The sequence below is a fragment of the Neodiprion virginianus genome, chromosome 6 (assembly GCF_021901495.1).
Source record: "Neodiprion virginianus isolate iyNeoVirg1 chromosome 6, iyNeoVirg1.1, whole genome shotgun sequence".
Classification (NCBI taxonomy): Eukaryota; Metazoa; Arthropoda; class Insecta; order Hymenoptera; family Diprionidae; genus Neodiprion; species Neodiprion virginianus.
Window position 1 is genome coordinate 29,314,890 of NC_060882.1, and position 25,639 is coordinate 29,340,528.

A 25,639-nucleotide genomic window follows, 5' to 3' on the forward strand; every position below is an offset into this window, starting at 1 on the left:
ATGGGGAAAGGCGGGTGGACGGGAGATGAAAAGGAAGGACATAACTCGGGGGTGGATCCATTAGAGCTACCCCTGAGCACCGACGAGCCGCCGCATAACGCCCGACTGTTTCCTCCGGTGGTTATTTGCGGGCCGGGTTATGGGGACTTTTCTAGTTACTCAAGCTAGCCTCGAGAGTCTGACTTCTTATCACAGTCGCTGTCTTAATTGTCAAAATATTATTCCAACCCCTGAAGAAAAGCACTTGAACCGGGAGTGGGGGTTGGTCGGCGGGCTCGGCGACACCTCAACCGGAGCTTGGCTCAATTTTTTTACCCCGTTTCTCTCTCTCCCTCCCGTTCCGCCCCCTGTTCGTTCTTCTCTCGCGATATTTTGCTCCAGCTCGACTGGCACGACGAGGAAAGTCGAGGACACGTCGTCTGCATGCCACGCGCTACGTACTTACAATTAGACAAACATTATACAAATGCGAACCGGCGGTTCCCTCGGGTTCGCAAATGGGAGAGAAAACTTTCCCGCAGCCTCCGCCGCCTAGTCGCGTTCGCGGGCCACGAGGGGGGCGGAATACCGGGAGCCGAGAAACGCGGCTTTCCACCTCGCCCCATAAACGGTCGATCACGGGACGCTGAGTTTTCTAATTGGCGAACGCCTCGACTTTGCCCTCGCGCTTTCACTCCTCCGCCGCAATCCGGCTTTACCCGTCTAATGCCAACGGACCGGAGGAAGTGGCTATTCGATTCCGCGGAAATTTCCAGGATAAAACTTGAGCAGAAGAACCGCAAGATGACTACTGCGGTGTTTGCCATTTTTTTTTTTATACTACATTTGTGCGACTAAACCTCGTTTGTTCAAACCTGTTTACAGCGATAAGAATTGTTGACTCAATCGTGTTCATATCGCTCTAAAAACTTGAGGGGAGTAGTTTTTTTAATTCACAAATTACCAACGATAGTTGAGATTCTTCTGTCGCAAAAAAAAAAAAAAAAAAAAAAGAAAAAGCGCCAACGGCATCTAATCGTCATAAAAATTTGCGATTTAATTAATTCATACAATCCATTTCATTCTAGCGAGATAAAAAAAAACATTGCGATAAAATATTCACGGATGATGTTTATACAGCCAGTGAATACATAAATAACACCTTCGTTTACGAACGGGGTGAAAAAAAGTGAAATTGCAGAAAGAGCAGCAACAACGAGGCTCGGATGAAAAATCCGCATAAAATCCAAGCCCGCAAGGCTGCAGATGCCTGGGGGATTGATTTACTCGGTGTTATACAGGCCGTGCGAACCGGCACGAGGCGGAATCGGTTCAAAAATTGAAATATACGGCGGCATGCAGGGTAACGAAAACACATAACGACAAGGCTGCACCGATCGAGGCGGAACGATAGATGAGAGAATATCGTCGTTCGCCCGAGGTGGTGAACAGCCGGTAATAAATACAGGCCGCGATTAGATCGTCCAGTCAGCGTTTTCGCCCGCCAATAATTCGCGTGAAATATTATCGTTCGAGGCCGCGAGTGCACCGCTCTCATCGCTGCCGTGTCGTGCAACGAGATTCTCTCTCTCTCTCCTCCTGCATTTTCATTTTTGCCAAAGGCACGCCATAGCAGAACAAACAGATGAAACCTCTCAATCAAAGCTTACTTTTTCCGTACTCCCTGTTCACTTTTAGCCACTTAGTTTTCATCCGGTTCTGCTTGATCTACGATATCATCCAACATCGTCGTGGATATAAAAAAATTCATTATACAAGCTACGTCTCTTTTCTAGTCATCGGGGCGAAAGTTGGTCTCCGAATGATTCGGTTATACAAAATGCAGATTTTCTGTTCATGAGGCGAAATTCACCGGGGTAACTTGGTACCCAAAGAATAGAGAAGAGGAGAGGAGAGGAGAGGAGAGAGCGTGTGACGGACGTATACCCATTAGCGAGGCTTATAACGGTTCGTCGGTGGCGTCGGCTGCAAGGGGGGAGAGCTCTCCTAATTGTACATTAAATTTGATGTTATTTTTTGAAAAGCGAGGCGCGCCCGCGGCCTGCCTCCTCTTCCCCTTTCCTTCCCCCACCCCCCCGGCGAAACTTTTATTTACACGAAATTAATTTTAATGAGAGACTCGCTCGCCGCCACTCATCTTATCACGTGCACCGCACCCCGCGGCCCCCAAGCAGCAGCAGCAGAAGCAGCCTCCCTTTCTCTTCCCTCTCGTTAATTGGTAGCGAGGTGGTTGCGGGGTTCGATTCGGCCTCCGGCGAGGCTCTATGCCGCTATTTTTGGAACGGGAATATAAAACGGCGGACGGCAGGCGTCGGGGAAAGTGGCGAGCAGCGTCTCCTTCCATTCTCCCTCCCTTCCTTCCTTCCTTCCTTCCTTCCTTTCTTCCTTCCTTCCTTTCGGGTCGCGGATCCCAAACTGCCCCCGTCATGTCACATGGAAGAAGCAAACGAGATTCTAACGACAAAAGTTTCTCGCAGGCTCGAGTCGCCAACCGAAATTCAACGCCCCGTGGATTCTTTTGACTAAAATCTGTACACCTTGTGTTCCGGTTGAATCACGATCCAATCTCGAATTGCATCGGTTCGGATAATCGCGATTCCAAATCATCAGAGTACGAAATGGTGGGAATTTTTGGAAATTCTTTGAAAAATATTTCAATTATTGGACCGTCGCTGGTTGGTTTTGATTTTGACTTTTGCGCGATAAATCGCACATCTTTTCCAAGCGTGTCGAACCGGAGTTGCGAATTTGGCGCAAACGGCGGCGACGAGGTATGCAAATAATGAAATAATAAAGGGCGACGCACGGCGTCGAGGCGGCAGACAAAAGCCTGCAGGCTTGGAGATTTTTCAAAACGCGGGAAAACTAATATCCTTCCTCCACCGGCGGTTCCTTCGGGTGTGAAGATTCTCCCTCGCCGGCTGGCTTCCTCCTTTCTTTGCCACGGCGCCTCGGTCCCCGACGTTTTCATCAAATTTCACGTATTCATCAGTGCCGGGGAAACTCGAGCCTGAGTTTCCGTCTGAGACGGCATATTTTCAGCTTTGCACAGTGTCGCAATTCTCTCGCGCATCAGCTACCTGATGTGAAATAAGAAAATGGAAAAATGGCCAGTATTATACACATTAAGATTTTAGGTTTCGGAAGTTTGTTCGAAGAACCACTGCTGAAGGAATGACGCAGGTCAACAAAAGAAAATTTCGATTCTACACATCGAATATTAACCAAAACCTTTATTTGTTACTTGTAAAATTTACTTTCATCTTTTTGACGTTGATAAATACGTCTTGAAGTTTTTCGTTGACAGCTAATATGGGTGCCTGTTCGGAAGAAAAAGGAAAACGTTTTCATCAAAATGTGATGGACTTTATCGTTATTAACGTTATCAGGGGCAGTATAATGAGAGCAAGATCGAAGATTGCGTTTCGGGTTTGATACTCGGAGAAATTCCACACGAAAATAGAAGGAATACGAAGAATATTCATTTTTGAACTTTGTTTATCAATTCTTTTGCATTTGTATTTTCCCATTAATTATTATTTTCGAATAAACGTAACTGAAATGCAAAACTGAAGTTTGCTCAATTGTTATTTACAATAATTGTTTGAGAAAATAGGTAATTTTTCTTAAAATCCGAAATATCGTTCTGGTTTTTACAAAAACAAACTATTTTTTCATTTATTAGCTAGGCAAAAGAAATCAAAATTTGAAATATAGAACCCAGACTCAAAACGTGTTTCTTCGGCGCAATTTTTTCTCCCTTTGCCGTATTTCCACAAGTGGAAAACGGTAATCGCGAATCGTGGAAAATCACCTCTGGCAACATTTACGCGAAGTTTCGTTCTTATCTTGACCGACGTTCGGTCAGCAGTACATGTAAAGGTATACCTTTAACCTAGGGTAACAAATTTTGCCGAAGATGGATGGATTCTTTTATGCAGAATCGGAAATTGCCATGTCCATTCAGGTTTTATGCTACCCTTATAGGCGGGGCAATCCGGCTCATTGCTTTCGCGCTTTCCAACTCACATCGGAGTTGGTCATCTCAAGCACGTGTCCAGCCGTGGGTACATTCGAGATCTAGAGTCATCGACGTTTCCGCTCCAGTCGGCGCTGGATAAATATCCGCAGATAATACCGCGACTTTTTCTTTCTATCTTTCTTTCTTTGTTCGCGGGTTTGTTCAAATTGCAGCCGAATTAACCGTGGCAAACTCGCTCGATGGGTTTCTTCCAGCATTGAGATTTTTCTTCTCTAATTTTTTTCTCTCTGCTCAACTGCATCCGAGTCTTCTCCCCGACTGTGCGCCTTATTCCTCTTCTTCTACTTCTTATTCTCAACCTTTATTCGCCCCGAGGATTCACCGCTTCACCCCTCACCGTGGGAGATTCTACGAAATGACCCCCGCCCTCCTTCACGCCATACTACTTCACCAATTACGATGTAACTAACGTAATCTCAACGTCTTTTCATCACTTTTCTCCAGAGGTAGGAGGATACGGCGAGAAAATGGGTGAAAGGAAACCGCAGCGGAAAAAAATATTGCACAACTCTGGCACGGTGTCTGAACCTATAAGAAACGTAAGAATGAATACAATGTCGAATTTTATCATTTGTAATTGGCCACAGAGTATCGAGAAATATCCAATTGCATGAGACGGCATTATAAAATTGACCTGGACGTCCGAAATATGAGGACCCACCGAGTAACCGGAAGTCAGGGGTGCATAGCAGAGCAGCCGAGGATGGAGCAAGAACGGCAGGCGTGTAATTGCGACTCTGAGCGTGAATTCTTCGTGCATTTTCGAGGGGGGGAGGAGGAAGGGAAGGATTCTGCGGTCTTGGAGAAAGCCAAGGAGGCGGCGGCGCCGAGTTGGCGCCCCAGAAACAAGGGGCTGGAGGTAGTATTTCGATCGTACAGCCGACGAGGACAGCGGCTCGGCGTCGCCCTGGCAATTGGAATTTTCCCGAATTTATCCGCTTCCACTCTCACGACGATTGTCCAAACGGCCGCCTTTCTTCTCAACCCCCCCCCCCCCCCAACAACGGCCGAAAGCCTGCAGCCTAAACCACACTCGGAGTAACCTGGCTTGCCAAACCACGACTGGCCGACTTACCCCGTAGGGAAGAAAACCGCATCCTACAGGCGATCCGAACCCCCGTTGCGGGTTCTGTCTTATTCTCAGTTCTTACGTTAGCGAAGAATCTTCAAGAAGTCAAAACGAATCAATGGGGAAAAATAATGGGGAAGAAATTTCGAACCAGGGATCGGAGGAGCTGCCTGAGTTTTTGATCGGTTAAGCTTGACCTTTGTTTTTGTTATGTTAGGGTTACGCATCACGCTCACCTGTATAATAGTTTCCCTTTTTTTCTGACATCGAAGCTCAGTCGCAGCTTGAGTTCTCGATCATCTTTCGCATCGTCGATCAAAACTGATTCAGGTGTATTAGCGAACCCAAGTTTTTCCTGTAACTGGAATATTGAAACTATCGGCAAATATCACCAAGGTAATAAGGGCTGCATCGACGTTCCACCAAGTGCAGAAAAGATATTCCCACATTCAAATCGTACAGCGCAAAATTTCTTGATCACAGTCACTCAGAGGTTGGACTTTCCACGAGGAGTGAAAAATTCGATCAGCGTACTTGTTATATATCAGTATGAATCTGAGTTTTCTGCCACATTTCCTGCGCTCTCCGTACTCGGAGAGTCGTATGATCAATGACCGAAGGATCGCGGCGGGGAAGAGAGAAGCGGGAATCCATGGTAGGCGGCGTTCTGCCGACAGTTAAATACTGCTGGAATGACGGGCGAAATGCACGAGGGATATCTGCGGACAGTTTTCGCAGCGATGCGGGGGAATCACTTGCTTCCCTTTGGCGGCGGAATCTATTTGCCCGACCAGAACCGATGCGATGGCCGTTTGAACGAGCGTCGGTGCAATTTCCCCCGCATTTCTCCGCATAGCCTAGGTGCACAACTACCCGGGAATCAGGGTAAATGGGGGTGAGTACGCGTCAAAGGGATTCGCGATGGCGGGAATATTTAAATCCAGGAACGTGTTTAAAAAGGCTAAACTTCGCCGCCCTAGCGCGTCCGAAAACGACGGATCCCTGAAAGCTTCCGAAGTTGGACCGAGGGTCGATCGAGGAGTGGACGAAGCATTGACCGACTCGAAATAGCCTCCCGACCGCATCCTTCGCATCACCTCCGAACCTTAACTTCCGCAGTCCGTAGTCCGTGAAGACGAATATTCGTTCTTTAGGATTAAACTGCCTGGTCGAAACCTCTTCGAAAAGTCTCCGGAGGTCGAAAAAATAGGCGAAAAGTTCGTGAAAAGTTGGCTGACGATATTCAAACGTGAATATGGAATTGGTGCGACTTTGGCCGTGATGCCTGTAAAGAAACTCAATATTCCGAAATTTCCGTGACACCTGATCATCCAATACCTGCACGTATATTCAGCATCGTCTCTACGGTGAATCCGTGTTGCGAAATCGAGTCGTTTCGCAGAGCCACGTTTATGAATCTGTATTTCCACGTGCCCGATACCCTCTTCACGTAGCATCGGTAATTCTCGAGGATGCGACGACGCAACCGGCGAATGGATATTTTTTTCCACCCTCGAAAATTTCTCAAACTTGTCTTATTCTGAAATTTTCACTCTGGCTCCCCGCGCACGTTCAAGCTCCGTGATCTACGCTCACGAATTTTCACCACCGCGCTTCGCGAAGCTCGCGGGAATACACGCACGCGTATAACATAAAAATAAAAGAGCTATCTGTTTTCCTCCCACCTTGTACCTGCTATTGTGTACCGTCTTTCTTCCCTTAGTCAGGGGCGGCATCCTCTCTCTCGAGACGGACCGATTCTGACGGCTCAATTCCTCGTTGCAAAGTTACCGAAGTCTCTCCGAGTTTCTCTTTTCTTTTTCATATTTATTTTCATTCCGTTTCACTCCTCAAGGAATCAAGCTTCCTATTTACTTATCTTTCTTTTACTTTTTTTCTTTTCTCATCCGCGGTGAGTGAGGATTATCAAATTTCAAGTCGCGTCGCGGATACTTGTCACGACAAAAAGGCGCGGCACGTATAGATGAAAAATATAATACAGTCTCGGTCTGTCAACAGTTGCGCGAGAGATTGCTTCTCGTTATTCATACACGATGTATATTCACCCTCTTTTTCTCTTTCATCGTGAAAATTAATTTTTGTGGTTATTAAAATACGAATATTACTATTGACAAAATTTCAATCCGTAACAAAAATCAATAAATAAATGAAAATAAAAATAAAAGATTAGAAAAAATGATATTAAAGCTCGAAAATATTTTCCCCGCCCACGTCGAAAGCCGAGCAGCCTCGGGCTCTTGTAGACAGACTGGTGTCGCAATTTCTGCGAAACAGCAGTTCCGGGCACTTTCATACCTCCGTATTCAAGACGTAGTGTTTCCGTCTAGCGAAATTCCCCCTCAAGCGATTATACAACTCGTCCGTTGTTGTCCATAAAATTTCGAAACTCCAGCGATACGGCAAAACGGAGTTTTCTTTTTTTTTTTTCTTTTCCAACGCGTTAAAACAGTGCAATAAAGGGTGATCGTAATTTCGCACATCCCGGTTTCGCCTGATTCTGAATTTCTAACGTAGCAACGAAGAAGCAAGAGTAACAAGGTAGTTTCGATCATCCCTCTGGCGCATAAAAACAAGCATATCCGAGGATCGATGATCGAGGTTCGTGTAAATCGTACCTCCGACGGTTTCAGCCGTAGTTCAGCCACTCGGCCGCTTCGACCGGGACCAGCTGAAGTGCCCTGGAAGAGGATGAGGATGAGGATGAGAAGGCGAGTAGACGTAAGACTGCGTCGTTGCCGGAGTAGTATACATATCATTGCGCCGACGAGTAGCCTGAATATTTTAGACGGACAACAGAGGGCCTCGCGACCCGGAAGCTGCAGCAGCGTTGCCGTTCGTCGTTCCGTCCTTAGGTGAGGGAGGGTTGTCCCGCGTTTTCCCAGGGCGCGGAAGGAGCAGCTTCTCGGCCGGACGGCTAAGCGCGCCCGCTTTTTGCCAACCGGAAATAACTTCGCAGGCTGCGTGCCGTTCTTATTGCCTAACGAGCAAGACGCCTTGGCCCCAATTCCCGGTTTAATTACCCGTTTGTTTATTTACTTATGTAGAATTATAAGGCGTACATATGTATCAGCGGACAGATAACGCCGCGGCGCCGCGGCGCGGCCTTGAAACTCGAGCGGGAAGGAGCGTCGTCAATGGCGGCGGAACGCCCAGTAATTAGCGGGATGGGTATACTCTGCCTTTTGTTTGTTGCTCCCCGCGGAACCCGCGGCGGTATTGCGGTAATAAACAATTCCAAGCGCGGCTCGGGGCGAGCAGGACAATACAGCTACATCGGGGAGCGAGTTGGTTGGGGATCATTTTTTTCCACCCCTTCCACCCCTCCCGATACTTAACCGAAGAAAGAAGAGGCCGCCCGGAGTTTTCGGAACCAAGAATTACCTGCAGGTGACGCGGTCGCGACGGAATATCCGGCTCGGCTTGTCATCCGGGTGAGATGCGATTTTTCTCCTCGGTGTCTCAGATCTTTTCTCGCTTCTTCCTCTCTCTATCTCTCTATCACTTCATCTCTCTTCTCTCTTGCCAAGTAACTAATGCCGTGGCATTCACCGCCGGATAAAAGGGTTCGTAGCTGACGCAACGAGGGGATGGGAACTTGTAATCAACTCGAAATTGTGCAATCCGTGCGTGAGGGTGACAATTATTAAAGTAACGTTTCGCTGCCCTAGCATCCCGCTTCTAGGGGTTGTTTTTTCTTTCATTCTTTGTTTTTCATCACTTCGTTTTTATCAAAAAAAAAAAAAAAAAAGACGGTATTTGCATTTTATGGTCGCGCTGACTTTTCTCCCGTTATATGAGAATTTTTCGCTACGTTGGAACGAGTCGAAAGTTTATTTTTTTTTTTTTATCCCCCCTCCCTCGTGACCCCCTCATCGTTTTGCCATTTTGTTTTCACAAACTTCAGAATTCTTAATCACGTGCAAATTTGAAGAGAAAACAAATGACGCGACGATTAAAGGGAAACAGACGTCCCTGAACATTTTCGTTTTTTCTTTGTTTTTTTTCGCTTCAACTTGATTCGCCTGTTACAACTCGGCATTCTTCTCACCCTTTTGTGTCGTCCACAGCTCAGGCAACGAATATACATGCATGAATTAAATCTCCTTCGTTTCGGCGTGAGCTGTCTGTAAAATTTATACATAAATTTTTTTCTGAAACAAAACCGACGATATTGTCGGGATAAAAAGTTTGCTTGTCAGTTGACAGCTGATCGTACTTGCCGAATTACTTTTTTGTCTAACCAGAGAAAGGTCCTGTACACGTGTCCCTGCAAATCCAACCATCGAGATTAATTTTCACCCTGCCCGTCATTGCCGGACGTTCAATATTAATCGTTTGCGCGTGGCATTGTGCTAATTGTAAGCCGGAGTTTATTGCTGGCAGTAGCGGCGCGTTAAAACCAACATTTTATGACCGCGGCAGAGGTTCGGTAGTTTTACAGTCGTTGGTTGAATCTAATCTTAAGTATTCGCGGGCTCGCTTTCACTTCGGCTAAATTCCATGGGGTAAACTATCTCTCCTCCAAGCTCACGTTGACAAAAACTTTTGACACCGCATAGAAGGCGGCCGTGCCTCTCAATTAGTTTTGCAAACGACCGCGTGCAACTTTCTCTCCCCGGAGATCTTTATCCCGGGAAGAATTTTCAGCCACTTTCTCTCTTTTCCCCAACTCCTCGAGCAGCCCCGAAAAGTATGATCAACTTCTCTCAGTCTTGTCCGATCGCTTCTCCTTCCGGATAAAGATGAGCTTCGTAATAAGGGTCGCTTTATCCAGCTGCGCCGTCCAGCGTTTTCCTCCCCTTTTCCTCCTCCTCCTCCTCGTTAATCGCCGCTTATTTTGTCATCTATAATTAAGCTCCTGCATTTCCAGAATTTACCGGAAATGCAAACGTGTCGCAAATTTACGCAAATTCGAAATGCGACTCCAGGATATTTTCCCAGCTTCTTACGGTTGCGGCTGCCGCGGTGGTCGAGGCAACAAAGAAGGTTTATGGGGTCTGTTTATCTTCTTTGGAGGGAATCCAGACGCACGCGGGGCGAGGACGAGGGCAGGGAATTCGGACGTCGAGAACCGGCAAGATTTAAGCTTTAACAACGTCCCAAGTCGATCAGACTCCCTGCAACGTTCGCCGGGGGAACGCCGCGAAGAAAATTACAGAATAAGTAGAAAGGATGCGCATTCCTCGGACCCGCCTCAAAACTTGAACGTATAAAAACCTCGTGTCATTTCCTCCGAAATTCCTGATAATGCGCTGTGAAATTCGCAACTTAATCTTGTGAGTTCAAGTCTACGCAATCATGCAAGATTTGGATTAATTCGTGTAAAATGCCCACTAAATAATTACGCATGACGAGTAAGACCTTCTTTGAGTTTGAAAAACATTCGACAGCTCGTAAGAATGTTTTTGACGTTTGTAAATTGACTTCGAATTAAGCTCTCTTAACCGAGTTTCATGCTTTTGCGAACAGACGTTCCAAACTCTCTTTCTCGACTTAATCTATTTAGCTTGGAGTTTGACGAAACGGTTTATAAATCAGCGCCGCTGAGCGGCAATTTCGGATTCTGGATGACTGCGGGGCCGTCGGCGTAATGCGGAATCTAGAATTCAGGGAGAGCAACGCGGCGCGAGGATGGGACAGGGGTTGGAGGCATGATAATCTTGAGAGGCGATAAATCAGGTGACCGCACATTCGGAATCCCGGGGCGCCACGTACGTGGAGTCGGGGGTTTGAACCGGATCTCGAAGGGGTCCGAGGTCGGCCGGAAGCGGGCCGCACGCGATCCCGAAAACCCGGAGGAGGATTGCACCGGGCCCCGGTGGACGCCGATTTTCCCGGGCGCCTGATTTCCCGGGGTTTGATTCGCCCGGAACGGGGAGTCTGTATATCAAACTTCAAAGGGCTGTACGTGAAGTGTTTTTGGATGGTCCAATTTCATCCCGGGATCTCGCCGCCTCGCAAATCTATACCGTCCTGACAGCCAACAGCCGACAGCCTTCGGTGGAGGCAAAGAGAGAACTTTCTCAAGGCGGGTGTACAAAGGGAATAGAAAATGACGCGACTCGCCGAATACCCGCGCCTACGGTCCGCGATAATGCCGACCATCTTTCGAGGCGAATGGAAATTCGCCGATTTCGTCGTTTCCATCGACGTTTGAAGGAGAATTAAATTAAAAGGATAGGAAGGAAAAAAAAAAACAAACATCCACAAGAAACGGGGAAAAGGCGTTCAAAACAACGTTCGAACTTTCTTCCCAAGATTTTTAGTTCAAATTTCTTTTGCAGAAGCTGCGGGATGTAAAGAGACGCGGAGAAGAAGTTGAAATACTGGCAGCAACTTGGATGATTCCAGAGTTGCAGGTATTAGGTAGTTAGCGCGAGTTTGAAAATTCGCCTGATTCGCTTTTGCAGAGCATGAAGCCATTAGCTTCTGCAGCAGGAGTTTACGAGCAGTCGATTCTAAATTTGCTACTTGACACAACGACACATAAATTTTCCCAAACGAGTCTGCACCGAGATCCCGCTAATTCAATGCGTTTTTCTTATCCAACGAATGGATGTATCGCATCTTGAAAGGTTTCGCAGATGGGTAATGTATTATACACATTATATACCTACATCAGACCGTTTTTTTTTTTTTTTTACCTCTTTTACTTTATTTCTTACGTGCCCTTCAAAAAGTTGGTTTTTAGTCCGAAACGAAGTCTCCTGAAACGGAAACTCGGTTGTAAAATTCTGAAAGTCGACTCATTCTGTTTGAACTTTTCAAACACTCTAACCGAAATATCTCGAAAACTATACGAGTTGGGAAGCTGTTTTTGGTTTCAATTTGTGGATAATCAAATGTTGTTTAAAAAATGACGTGACTACTACGTGACATTATTTGTATCGGCTTAGAAGACGGGTGAGACAAAAATTTCCATGGTAACAAGCATAGTTCATTTATTCGATGTACTCAACTTTCAACGATCGTATGTAAAACAAGATGACAATTTAGGTATATAATAGTCTCGACCCTTTTTATAGAATATCTGATTATCTACAAAATGAAACCAAACACCACTTTCCGACTTGTATAATTTTCGAGATATTTCGGCTAGTGTTTGAAAAATTCGAACAGGCTGAGTCACCTTTTAGAATTTCGGTACCAAGTTTCCGTTCCACGAGGCTTCGTTTGAGGCTAAAACTAACTTTCCGACGAGTACGTAAAAATAAGAAGAAAAGGAAAAAAGATCGACCCAATATAGATATATCTGTCGAGTACGCACCTTATTCCAGAATCGAGCGACTAGCCGGCGGGTTTCCCGAAGCCTCTTTATTAATTGCTGTTCGCGACGATTCGTTATTGCGAGCCTCTCAAAAGGGCTGAAAATTCCCCCTCTTTTCTCCCAGCGAGCGCTTCCGGTGGCAAGGATCTCAATCTCGAAGGTCTGGAGCAGGATCCGAGGAGGTTCTGAGAAGCTGTAATTCGGGAGATGAGCAAATTACGGGAGAGAGATCGTACGGAACGAGGCGGGGTGAAGAGAAGGTGTCCAAGTTTCAATCGGAGGAATGTACTTGTATTGAAATTTTCGCTGAACTTTTAATCTCTCGATGCAGTTAAACGTTAACAACGACAACGAGGCTTGATCTCGGATGCGTGGCCATTCCGAAACTCCCCGAAGTCCCGGCTACCTTTTGCCATATGATAATGACTCCTCTCTTCTCTCACCAACGACGCAAGAAGTTCTCGAAGTAACGAGGCCTCCGTGTGTCGTAAGTCGGGACCATCACCCCTTTCATGGGGGGTTGAGGGTTGCGATTCCGCTTGCGCAGCCATTTGAGTACGAATTTGTTGGATGAAAATCGATACACTTTTAAACAATTTTATTACGGTATAGCCTTACGTTCAGTACTCATCGAATTATTATGTTTTTTAGTTATGGATATCCCTTTAGAAATACAATAACGCAAAAATGTGAAAGTCTTATAAACAAAGGTTCACTCCAAATCGCTTTAAGATACTTAAAGAGAAGAACGGATTCTTTAAATTTCACTTTACGATGGGTAATTTTATTCAGAGTGACTTTTTTCTACAAACCAATCAAATTTTAATTTTTTCTTTCCTCTTGAGTAGTCAATTCAACATTGAAATTCGCTGACAGTAATATCGATATCGGTGCAGTATCGTAAAAATTGAACATTTCACGATACCAAAAGAAAAAAAATGAAACTCGTTCCAGTGAATCTGCAGAGAATAGTCTTCTGAATAAAATGAACCATCTTGGAGTGAAATCGAATTGATCTGCTAGATTTTTTACCTTTTTAAAATGATATAAAAATAAGTTACGGTATAATTTGAGTTTTCGTTAACACTCCGAGTATTTTTTATATCGATATTTCCAATGAGACCGATTTCAGCACGTCAAAATGATAATAATTGGCTAAATCTCGTGTTTCTGGTGATTCTCGCAATAACGAAAAATATCGACTTTTAGCCAACGAAGCGTCGAGATCGAGTTCAGCGATATTTCTTACACGGCAAGCGATGCAGCTCTGCACCGAGCTGCAGGCTGTCCTTTCATATCTATATTTACTACACGCAGCGTACAGCTCCACGATATTCCTGACCGTGAAATCGAAATCCGTTGATTGATTTCGCGGGTTTCCGATTCCAGTTGCACCGCTTCTACGGGTTTGCGGTGTCAGGCTGCTGATTGATCTCTTTTTACGTTTTTACCTTCAAATTCAGGTACCAAAATGTATTCTAAACATGTATGGATCTATAATCCTTGACCTCGTATATATGTGTAAGTATATTTGTAACGGAATTCTACACGTTCGTCGTTCACAATGAGATAATAATTAACCGCTTTCACGTGAAGAAGAATTTCATTCGTAGTCAGTATTGTTGTCTTTGAAAACGATAAATTTTCCGTCGATGTATGGTGAGAATATTCCGGAAAAATAAATGTTCGTCATGAACATTTATATTTTTTCGCATAATCTAAAAGTCTCGGAAGGATAGTTAGATTTTTATAACGTGCGCAATCAAGTCCGATTTTATAGAAATCCATTAATAACTTAAATATCGTAGATAATATCTGCGAACTATTAGCGGTCATATCTTGTGAAAATACATGAGCTCGAAGCAAGTTTTCAAGAGCGAAGAGCAAGTGCATCCCGCACTGCAGTGATGCCCAGTTTGAAAGCAGCGAAAGTTCCACCTTAACTCTCCCTCAACATTTCTAGTTTATTTTCCTTATCGGATTTATTTTGAATAGATATAGATATAGACACAACGTACAGAGAAATATTACGTTACACCAGCTACTACAGGCTGAAGAGTTGTTCAACAACAACTTGAACTGCACATGAATACAAGCTGAAGTTGAACGGTGCAGAGTGAGATCAAAACACGGGGCGACGCGACGCCTAACTTTGGCAACAGTTTCGCTCTCTCAGTCAATGAAGAGCAATTTAATTGGCAAACGAAAATTAAAAATACACGTACACCGGCTATTCTTTCCGCGCGTGCGTTTTTCCGTTTACTTGCGATTCTTTTTTCTTCTTTTTCGTTTCGCTTTGAACCCGAAAAACAACAATCCTCAGGCCAACCGTGAAAGACGGAAGCACACGCGCATGTATTTTTAATTAATACAAGCGGTGACGGATGACGAACGACTAATCGAAACAGCGACCCGGCCTTTCGGATTCGAATCGCAAATTGAGAATGAAAAGGTTGGAGCGTTACGAAAGGGGTGAAAGCGTCAGGTGAAACGGAGGGTTGCGACTCATCCTCTGAGGTACGCATGCCGCAAGTGGGTCTCTAAAACGGAAGCTAAAAGGCGCGGACAGCGGGGGTGGCAATAATCGATAGCACCGATGCTCAGAAATGAAAATTCTGTAAAACATCTCCGATTCCCGCCAAGAGTACTTATTTACCGTTATTATGATTTTTTTTTTTTTTTTACCTTTTTGCAACCCCTTTTTCCCACCGTACTTATTTAAATTATTCGCCCTCTTCTCGGGCAGTTTCATTTCCGCGAAGCTCGCGATTTCCGGGGGATTCACCGGCAGCTTTTTTTACTACAGCCGTGACGGTAAACACACTCACCGTCCGAGATTAATCGCTCGGCTAGCACCCGCAAGGACTGCAAGGACGCGGAATGTCAGGTCCTGGCCGAGTGACGGACGCCGAAGGACGAATTTGTCCGAAGTTCAATTCGAGCGACGTCGCGTCGTTCCTCTGCCCGAGGGAACTGCAGTGGCAGCTCCTCCTCCGCCGATCCTTCTGCCTCGTCAATTCTTCCTTTACGATCGCACGTTCCCGCAGGGTGCTTGGGGTGAAGCACCTGCGGCGCGTCCGTCGCCGGCAATAATCTCTCGGAAGCCCCGGAGACGCGCGTGCAAGCTTCATGTACAGAATGGGTCGACGGGAAGAAGAAGAAGAAGAAGAAGAAGAATAAGAAGAAGAAAAGGAAGAAAAAGAAGAAAAGGGAGAAAAGGAAAAAGTAGCCGAGTCGAGTCGAGGAAAGTCGACGTTCCTCCGCGAAGGAATCGCAGCCGAGCGGACGCCGCTGGCCCGATGAAACTCGCCGCAAAATCACTGCCACTTAATACCGTACCTACGGGATATGGGGAACTTTTCGATCCCGCGGAATCGATAACGAGAATATAACCCGCGAGGTGCCGATATCCCGGAGAGCAAGGAAGAATGGCTCTTGGAAGGAATTCGGGAGGGGAAAAAGTTGAATCTCTGAAGCGCGGCGCGCGTTTGGAAAAAGAAGGAAACTCGGTGCGCGGATCCGAGAGGATCGAAATTTTTACTTCGACTTACCGGTAAAAGAGGACCGAGATTAGTCACTCGATGTTGTTATCAAGGCTAATTTTGTCAGGTACAAGTGTGCCGCTGCGGTCGGTTTCGGCGCCTCGAAGAACTGGGACTGTGGTTGATTTCACGCGATTCCCACCCCCAAAGTGGCTGAAATTTCTTCATTTAGCGTTCCAGGATCGGGAGCAAACGGGGAAGAGCGACCCCCCTCATTTTATAAATTCCCCCCGCGTAACACGCTGCTTTAGATGTATCGGTGCGATAAAAAGCCAAATTGAAACTGGCCCGCATACCGGAGTGAAATTCGCTCTGGCAGTCTTTTTCACATTTATGATGTGCGCTCACGCGTTCAAACGCGAATATATCGGTACGCATTTTGCACAAAACGAAAAAAGAAATGAAATGAGGAAAAAAATAAAATAAAATAGAATAACCTATGCGAGAGCGGAAGACGAGGAGAGCGAATTCTGTACTTGATATATTATTATATCCCTGTACAACGTACACCAGCTCGGTGCAAATTTACGGTTAGACACGTTCTGGCGATGCAGATAATGGGAGGTGATTCGGAACAATTCCGTCGCCAATATTCATTTTTCGATTCATTCTTCGGCAAAATTTTTTTTACCCTCAATCCGATCAGGATTTTCAGTTCCTAACGGACGATCGAATCGATCTATTATTAATTCTACCTCGAGAATATGAATCTTAAATTATTCTTGCAGCCGTTAATTGCTTCGATTTTTCACCTCCTTGTTGGAACATTTTCCGGTTCAGACGGACGGAGGAACAGGTTCAAGATTCGTTAACAAAGCTTGCGTGTGACAGGCAGGGAGTTCGATTGAAGCAGTCGAGGAAGAAGCAAGCCGAGAGTAGACAGTGTCGTCCGAGAGTTCGGAACGCCAGGGTGAGAAGAATCTTGGGGTAAACTTTCGGCCCCCCGCTTAGCGAGCAAGCGGAAAGTCAGAGGCTCTATTCCACCCCTGAATTCAGCACTGATCCCGGCGTTCTTCCATCCGCAAGTGTTAACTTATACAACTCGAATTCCAGCAGCAGGATAGATGTACGTAAATATACAATATATTGATAAATAAAAAAAAAAAAAAACGATACAAATGAGAAAAACCAAGAAGAAGACAAAAACTGGGGAAAGTTTTTATACCGCGTTCAGAGCTCTCCTCAATTGACCGAAAATGTAAACTTATCTCTTCACCTTTTTCTTTCTCTAAATTTTCTCCCACCACCCTCCGTTCCCCCATTTTTCCTTTTTCGCGGAAAATTTCCACGCTTTGCGGACTGGTCCGTCAGCGGCTCCTTAATCGGGAATGATTGCGGGGCAGGACACAGTCACCAACAGCGTTAAATCTGCGGTGGCATGGCGCAGAGAGGGTCGATATTCCGCGAGGCCGAGTCGTCCGGGGGGGTCGGCTAGTCGGGGTGTGATATTCGGGCACAACTCTTGGTCAAAGTGTAATAATGGCGCACGCCTCGTGCGCGGTTGTGGATATTGTCAAGGGGGAAGGTGGGCAATATGCTCGGCCTTATCTAGCCACGGCGTAAGTACTGCTATATATCGTACAGCCGGGGTCCCGGCTAACTCATCCTTAATAAGGATAGCTGAAGTGGACTTACGAGATCTCCCCGAAAGGGGTGAAGGCCTCCCTCAGTGTCTGGGTCTCGATTTCCGGGCTTAGGTCGCCGACGAATATGTGGTAGTGTTCTGAAACAGAGCCAAAAGAGAAGCAGGTTTTAGTCGTTGTAATTACGTAATCGCTGATCGGTGAAATATTGTTTACGCGTTACCACTCTACGGGGTGAAAAATGTCGGTAGCGAAAAAAATGAACGTCCCTCGCATATTCCGTCACCCACACGTCCGCAACCGAAAAGCAAGGGTTGATCGGCGCCCCTTTCCGGTTCACTCGGGGAGTTCGTTCAGACCGATCGAAGGGCGTCGGGGGGACCGAGAGACGACGGCTCGGTCGTTGGATCGGCGCACAATAGTTCCTCGAGCTCGAATATTAATCTTCCCCAGTGCTAGCGACACGGTTCTTTGTCACCTCCGCGAGCCGTGGGCGGGGTTTGAAATTTTTCAGGTTAGGTAGGCGCTACGCAAAATCCTGAGAAAGCGTAGAACCGCACGTCCCAGTTTAACCCCGGCCTTCTTTACTTTCCAAACAATTTCACGGCCCTCTGATTAGTTCCCTAGAAGCTGACGATCCCACGGCGGAAGAACGGAAAATGGACGCGTTGTCTGCCGGGGGATTTATTATACTTAGCGTCGCGACGCGGCCTCGTCGCTCGAAAGGGTCGGATAAAAATTGAGAATCCCTGCGCCGGAGAGTTGGGGGTAAAAGTTTTGGAGAGGGGTCGAAGCCGGGGATCGGATTTATTCTACGATTCGGAGCGTCATTGGCTGAATGGAAATCGGCGGCAAGAGAGTGTTGATGGGGATCCTCCTTCCGCCCCTGCGAGTTCCGTGCACGCCGTTGATCCCCGTTTCCGAACCCGTGCGCGTGAAAGGGAATCCGGAATGGTCCCGCACCCGTAGCCAGAGGCGTTTCCTTAGTTATTTACGCTACAGTTTACTCAGGGCCGATTTCACCGGGACTACATCCGCGGGTTCACCCAGGTGAGTAGAGGAATTGTTGCGGATCGAGTCTTTCGTTATGCGTCCGCACAACGCGCTGCTGATCGAAGTCCGCCGCGGAGGGTCGAACTTTTGCTTCTCATCGGCCTTTTTCTTATTACCCTCCGAGGAAGAAAGATATCGACTGCTGGAAGAAGACGTGAAAGAAGAAAATGGATGGATAGACGAGGAAAAAACAAACTCACTCTCAGCTCTAGTTTAATCAAGTTCATCGCCGAACCGACTTGCGGCAAGTCAAACTCACGCCAGGGAGTTGGTGTAAAAGAAAAGTCACGTAGAAAAATTCAGCAGTGACTCTGGTTCGTTAAGAACCAAGTCACGGGGAACAATTACGCGCAGTATCGCAAAACGATAAAGGCGGACGCACAAAGCTCTTGGAACTTGACGCATGTACGCGGACACGTTATACCCGAATAACTAAAATAATTTGTTCATTCGGCCATGTATAAACAAGTATAAAGCTCGAGTAATATTTACACAGGCGTCACGTGTGTAAACAATACAAGCACGGACCGAAAAACGGACAAATGTATAACGCGTATAGGTAGGTATACTTATACCCGCCGACTATAGCAAGTGAGGATAAAAGCTCGGTTGTACGTACATGGTCTACGTGTACGCAAATATTTATACATACGTATATAGCAACCGTATATTTATACTGTTAACAAGCACCTACTCGCAGGGGTAGCAGAGTTTCGGAAAATAAGAGTGTAACAAAAACGAGAGTAGCGAAAAAGGGATTTTAAACAAAATTAAAATTAAAACAAATAACAGAGCGGAATAAAAAGTGGGGGAAAAAAATTTGGAGGCGAAAGAAAAATCCATTGATCGTTGGACAATGCTGCGGGGGAGAGCGAGCGAACAAAAGTCCGTGCCAAGTGAGCTTTGGGAATGGGTTATACGAGGGGGATGGAAAGCTCGCTCGTCCTAACCCTCGCGCCTCTATAGATCAACCGGATTCCTTTAATTTCGAGGGACAGAGCCGGGCGCGAGTTGATTTACACCGCAAATAGCCTGCCTATTAATTTCACCGCGTTAATCCAACCTCGACGCGTCCAAAGTCGAGTTTGATCGTTTAGAAATATTCGTTCCGGTTACAAGCGCGGGGACTTTATTTCGACGAATCGAGTCCGCCGATAGGTTGACAATTTCTGGTCGTCCTTGCGCGAGGCTTTTCGAAAGCTCTCCGGAATTGCAGTCGGAGCTGGAAAACCGGGCCCCCGAAAGCTCGGCGGCCGGAAACACGTACTCGGTTATAGCGGAAAGCGGACGAGATATTTCATTCCGGACGTGTTCCTCTTTCCTAACCCGGATTGATTCTTCGGTGATCGAGGCTATGCGCCGAGTGCCTCGGCGTCTGGGATCATCCGAGAATCGGGAGCAGGGGAGGGTGAAGGGGCGAGGGGGCCGAAGGCGGGGGTGGAAGCGGAACGGCGGCGAGTCAATTTGGTTAAAATGCTGAGAGAAAACAGAACAGTTTATTACACTCGGTGGCGGTCGGGTAGACAGGAAGAAACGCGGTTGCGTGGAATCGGGACCCGGGGTGCCTGGGGGGAAGGGGGGGGGGGGGGGGGGGCGAGAGGCATTTCGCGAATACGAATGTATGAATTAGGCGCTGATTGGCTTCAACTCGATCAACTCGGTGCGATTGGTTAGTTAGGATTTAAACCGAGGAATCCCGCAGCCCCTTTCCTCGCGGCCCTCCACCTCCCCCGCCGCCGCCCTTCCGCCCTTCACCCTCTCCCGCAGGGCAGTCGAACAGTGGCCCTATTCTTGAACTCCGATGCCGCGGAGCCACCGCGTAACAACCCGAGTTAGTCCTCGTTAGCCGACCCTAAGCCTTCCGCCATTCCCTTCGTTCCCTTCATCCCCTCGAAGCGCGGCCACGCGGCTTCTTCGTCTTCATCTTCTCCCTACCTTGTCCGTATTCCGGCCCGTCGAGATTCGAACGTCTTTCTATCGCTGATACAACCGAGCCCTGAATTTCCGTGTTCACGTTACTCGCCGCCGTTGCTTTCGTTTTTCCCTTGTTTTTTTTTTTCTCGCACCCCTAAATTCGGACCCAAGCTCAAGTCGCCGGTTAATAGTATAGGTACGTTTCGTTGAGAACACCGAATCCGGAGTTTCGCTACGTCAGCAATTAACGCGGTTTCCCACGATCGTACAAATCAGGATTCGGCTTGATCCTGTTTGCCGGGATTTGGGATGCTACAGCGGCGAATTTCCAAGCTTCGCGTACCCTCTGCACCTGCCAAGAACAACGAGACCCGATCCGAGCCAGGATTATTCCTCGCGGTGCACGAAGTTGCAGCTGGGAAGGAAGGATTTTCATTCGATTGCAGTTGGTACAGCGGAAACTTTTGAAAGGCGTTGAGAAGTTGTATTGAAAATAAATTTCTTCGATCCTTTGTACGAGTATAGATATTGTTCTACGGGTTGTCCGTGACGCGGAGTAGAAGAACAAGGAATAAAATCCCGAGTAAAGCGTGGGCGCAACTTCGACTGCAAAATTTCATCCCGTGGCACTCGCGCCTTCGTTCGTCCGAACCGTGATAAAAGATCTCGAGTTAAAAACGCTAATACGAATGAAACCACCCCGAAAACCCCTCATTTCCATTCCAGGCATAAGTTCCCAAGGAAATACAATTTTATCAAACATCCAACTACACGAGCGATCCTCGTCCGGAATCCCACCCTCTCGCTTCGCTCGGGGGTGTTGCGTTGAGGGGTGTAATTGGGGGCACGTGAGAACGTGATCGTAGACACCGGCAGCTGCGGCCAGGAAGTGACACGATCCTCGGGGAGTCGGCGGAGGGGGAGGAGGATGTGGGAGAGGGGAAATACAGCGAGCGGGCTGCAGGTAGATAGCGAGAGCGGGAGCTCTAATAATGTAGGCAGCCCGGCTGCACCCAGCTTTTGTTTCGCACGGGGTGACGGATGGCCACCACCCCCGCAACGAGCCGGAGTTACGCGGCGGAGGTACGGCCCGTAGATGCTACCCGAGATTCGTCGGTAAATCATAGTGATTTAGCTAACGGCAGACATATTGGCTAATTCATGGTCCGAACGACTCGTCCTGCATCGCCGCCCTTCCCGATCCCGGCCTCCCTTCGCACGGTCCCTGGGGGAATCCTGCGACCAGTTCCCTGACCGAAAATATATTTTTTACATCCATTCTCTGTCCATCGTTCGCAGAAATTAGTTCGCAATAATGAGGGGAGCGATTTTTGGTAGTTGGGTAAAATGATCGGAAAATAAATTTGACAACGTCGCGAGATTTTCTTGTTTTGGTGTATTATACTTGAAACTTCGGCGCTTACCTCGTTATATATATATAAATAATATGTTTCTTTCATATAAAAAAACCTGATTAAAAAAATAAACATTAAGCGTTTTAGCAATATCATATCTAAACAGCGTAAAACAAATAAATCTGAATACAGCGCGTAATTTGCAAACTTGCACAGCGTTGCCAAGTGTACAACTTAAACAATATTACAATCGCACTGTTTTTTTTTTTTTTTTTTTTTTTTTTTATTTACCTAAATTTGATTCATCATTTCTGCGTACCTGATTTACGTTATTCAATATTTTTTTCCCGTCCTGAACACTTTATTCATCTTCAATATCAAAACAACCAACTCGAAACTATCAGTTTTGATTCCAGTCCGTATCTACTTTATAAAATAGCTCAAATTTGAAATTAAAAAACTCGGTAACTAAGCGGTAAATCATTTTCAAACTTCACAGGGTTGTTTGAAAGTGCTCAAAAAATAATTTAGTTAAAATTCATGGGAAGAAAAACACAGTAATCGGTCGTCATTGAAACGGCTTTACAAAGAAGTCATTTGAGAATTCTTTGCGACGCTTTCTTTCAGTTTAACAGGTACAAATCAATCTCATATTTCACAGAGTAAATTGCGCTGCTTTTTACGCGGATTTTTTATGATTTGTTTGACTGTTTAGGCCTTTTAAAAGCGCAAGTCTCGAGTATTGCAACATCATATCCCGCTCGGCGAGATGATCCCTGCGATTTTTTGCAGCAGCGTTAAAATGGGCAAGGACGCGAGAAGGGCGGGAGGTTTAACGCTACATTTTAACGGCAAAAACGATAAGTCGAGCGAAGTGGGTTCTCTAAAAAAAATTTTGCCATAGTCTCCAGAATTTTATAGGAACATTTTCCACGCTGCGTGATGCAGAAAGAAAAGAAGAGGGGAAAGTCTTAAGTGCCAATATAACACGTCGTGTTTCCTCTCCTCCCTCGTCTATTCTCTTTTTCCACTTATTATAAACACGAATGTGCACGGATGATCCTGAGGCCGGTTCGGCGATGATTTTCATAGCTGAAAAAACGCCAGACTGCAAGGCAGCGCGTAATAATCGGTGAAGGAAGAGCCTCCGCAGCAGCGTCTTCGGACAATAAAGACGGAATATAACGGTGATAACAATGATAATAATTCCCGTGACGACAATGGGGCGATTCGAAGTATATTATCGTACGCACAATGAAAACACTTGATGACAAATTGGCTATTTTACAAGTGAAGCCCGGGGGCCGTCGGTTGCGATTGTGACACTCCCACCCCCGGCGGTTCGATCAACCTTGAACAACCTTGCCGGCCGTTCCCAGCCGTACGTCGGATTCGTTGTTCAGGGTGAAAGGGGATGGGCCGCCGGGGGGAGGGGGATACAAATTCGTGTCGATGCAGCACAAAGTGGCGTCCGAGCTTTCGCCCCTCCGTGATACGCGGACGGCGATCGATCTACGCCGAAGAAAGAAGAGAAAAATCCTCTCCAGCTCCGAAGACTCGCCGTTCTCTCTTGTTTGTTCATACGTTCCGCTTTTTCCCCGATAAATTCTCCAATTTTCATCTCTCAACATTCGATTCCCCGCGTTACACTCTCGGCTTGAAATCTATATACGCAGGTCGTAAATGACGAGGGGCCGGAGCGGGGGTGTAACACCAAGGGGCTTCTTCGATAAATCGAAGTGCGCGAAGAGGGGAACAGAAGGGGAGGATAGGGGACCAGCCAGAGTGTAAATTATGGCCGAGATGACGATGGATGCTTCTTATCTTCGCTGTACAGAGCTGCACGGTTTCGACGACGGCGGTTCGAACGGTGATTGACGGGTGAAGAATTCTTCGTCGATTCCACCTCGGCGCGCGAAAATCGCCGCAGATTTGGTAGAGAGGCGTAATTTTGTAATTTCGAATGCGAGCCGTCGTCCACTCGGATCCTCGCGTGCCGCAGCTGTGTAGTCCGGCGAATATGCCTCGGCCGAGGGTTGTTCTGTTTCAGGTTAGCCGGTAATTATAGCCACGGAGGACACGTTCGCGTGATTAATCTCTCGTTATGTTAATGCCCGAGCACCGCGGCAGCTACTCGGGCAAAAACTATCCGAGGCCTCGGCGGGACGATGCCGAAGTCGGTTCTTGCCCACCCCTCACCTTTTTACCAAGGAAATTCATTCGATGTGATCAATTACTCCCCGGCGTCCCCGCGTTCCTGTATACCTTGTATACACGGATACGTGCAGAGATCCAACCTCGATGCGGAAATCGGATTCGGAAAGCCACGAGTGTGCGGCCGCAACGACCGATACCGTGTAACGCGAACGCTTGGCTCTGCACGGTTAGCCCAAATTGACGCTGGATCGGAAACTAAAAAGGGAGACGATAAAACAAGAGGCGAAAAAGCATCGGTAAAAATTGGCCGTCACTTTCCGAGCGCGGCGACGTGGCGCGGCGAAGTGGGGGGTGGAGGGTGGGACTCGGGGCGAGGAGGAGGGCGCTCGTGGCCAAGAGTGCACATTCAGCACCTCCGCTCGATCGCCTTCGGAATATAAATTCGCAACATTATCGCCACCGCCGCGGATGCCGTGCTGACAACACCAGCGCTGCCGCCGACTCCCGGTGAACCTGACCGATCGTTGCCCGAGGAATTAACGTCCGGGACGCGGGAGATCCTCGATTTTCAAAACCGATCTCCCGCGGTTAGTTTTCTTCTTTCGGAAATTTTTTTTTTCGGTGGGATTATATATATACATATATGTATAGTTGGCAGAGTTGCAGGCGATTAATTCATACTTCGGGGGATGTTGAAACTTCAAAGTCGTTGAATTAAATTCTTGTTTTTTTGCAACGGGTAATCAGCCAGCGACTCTACAGGGACTTTCTTCGTAATATACGACGGGGTTCTGACGTACCTAGTGTCTTCGAGTGATTACATTAAAACCCCGCCAAAACGGCGTGAAATAATATTTAGCCAGGACCGAGAGGCGGACTAATGAAAGGCAAAGGGCAGCTTCGGTTATTATTATTTCTTTTTCCAAGAATACCGTTTCAATGATTCTAATTAATTTTTCGAATCGACCCGCGCTTCAATCCACCAATTCTTCACCTCTGCTTTTCACCGCTCCTGACACCCCGAGACTTGGTGAATTTTTACATTCATCTCATTTCTCGCAATAATTTACACACTTACAAATTATTCAGCGAGATAGAAGGTCGTCCTGAACATGTCCCCGATTTCGGTTAGACGCAGAGTCAGAAAGCTCGATTTCCGAAGTTTATAACACCGATCGTGAGCGCGCGTGTGTTCAAAATCTGAGATCGCAATAACGCTTCCTCACGTTTGGAAAAGTTCACCACCGAGCAAAGAACGGCAATAAAATTCTCTGTTCGGTGCTAGAGGTAAATATGTACAGTATACGAGGAAAATCAGTACAAAGTATAAAGAATCGTGATTGTGAAATTTCCTCTTAAAAATCGTGCACTCAGCATACACTCGCGTCTCAAAAATTGCGTGAAACGTTCATTTCGTCCAAGGCATTGAGGCTGCAGTTCGAACTGGGTTATTGCGTACATCCTGGAGGGGGTTAGAGGCGGTGAACGGGGAAGGGTGGTTCGGGGGTTGGGTCGGGGTGGCGTCGTCGTCGGCAAGACTGATTGCTTGCATTGATCAGGGACGAGTGCCGGGGAACGACGTTAACGGAGGAAGCTATACCTCTCGGTGGTAAAACTTGGACGGGTGATCCTGCAC

At 46.9% G+C, this 25,639-nt stretch overlaps 1 protein-coding gene across 7 annotated transcripts in view; it reads right to left on the reverse strand.

Annotated features, from left to right (window-relative positions):
- The window catches only part of LOC124308109 (nucleolysin TIAR), a 295,980-nt gene that overhangs the window by 52,132 nt on the left and 218,209 nt on the right, over positions 1–25,639 (reverse strand). For all 7 annotated transcript variants that reach the window (XM_046770485.1, XM_046770480.1, XM_046770479.1 and 4 more), the window contains one exon: positions 17,577–17,664. In XM_046770485.1, coding sequence (XP_046626441.1) covers positions 17,577–17,664 — 88 coding nt within the window. The remainder of the gene's footprint in view (positions 1–17,576; positions 17,665–25,639) is intronic.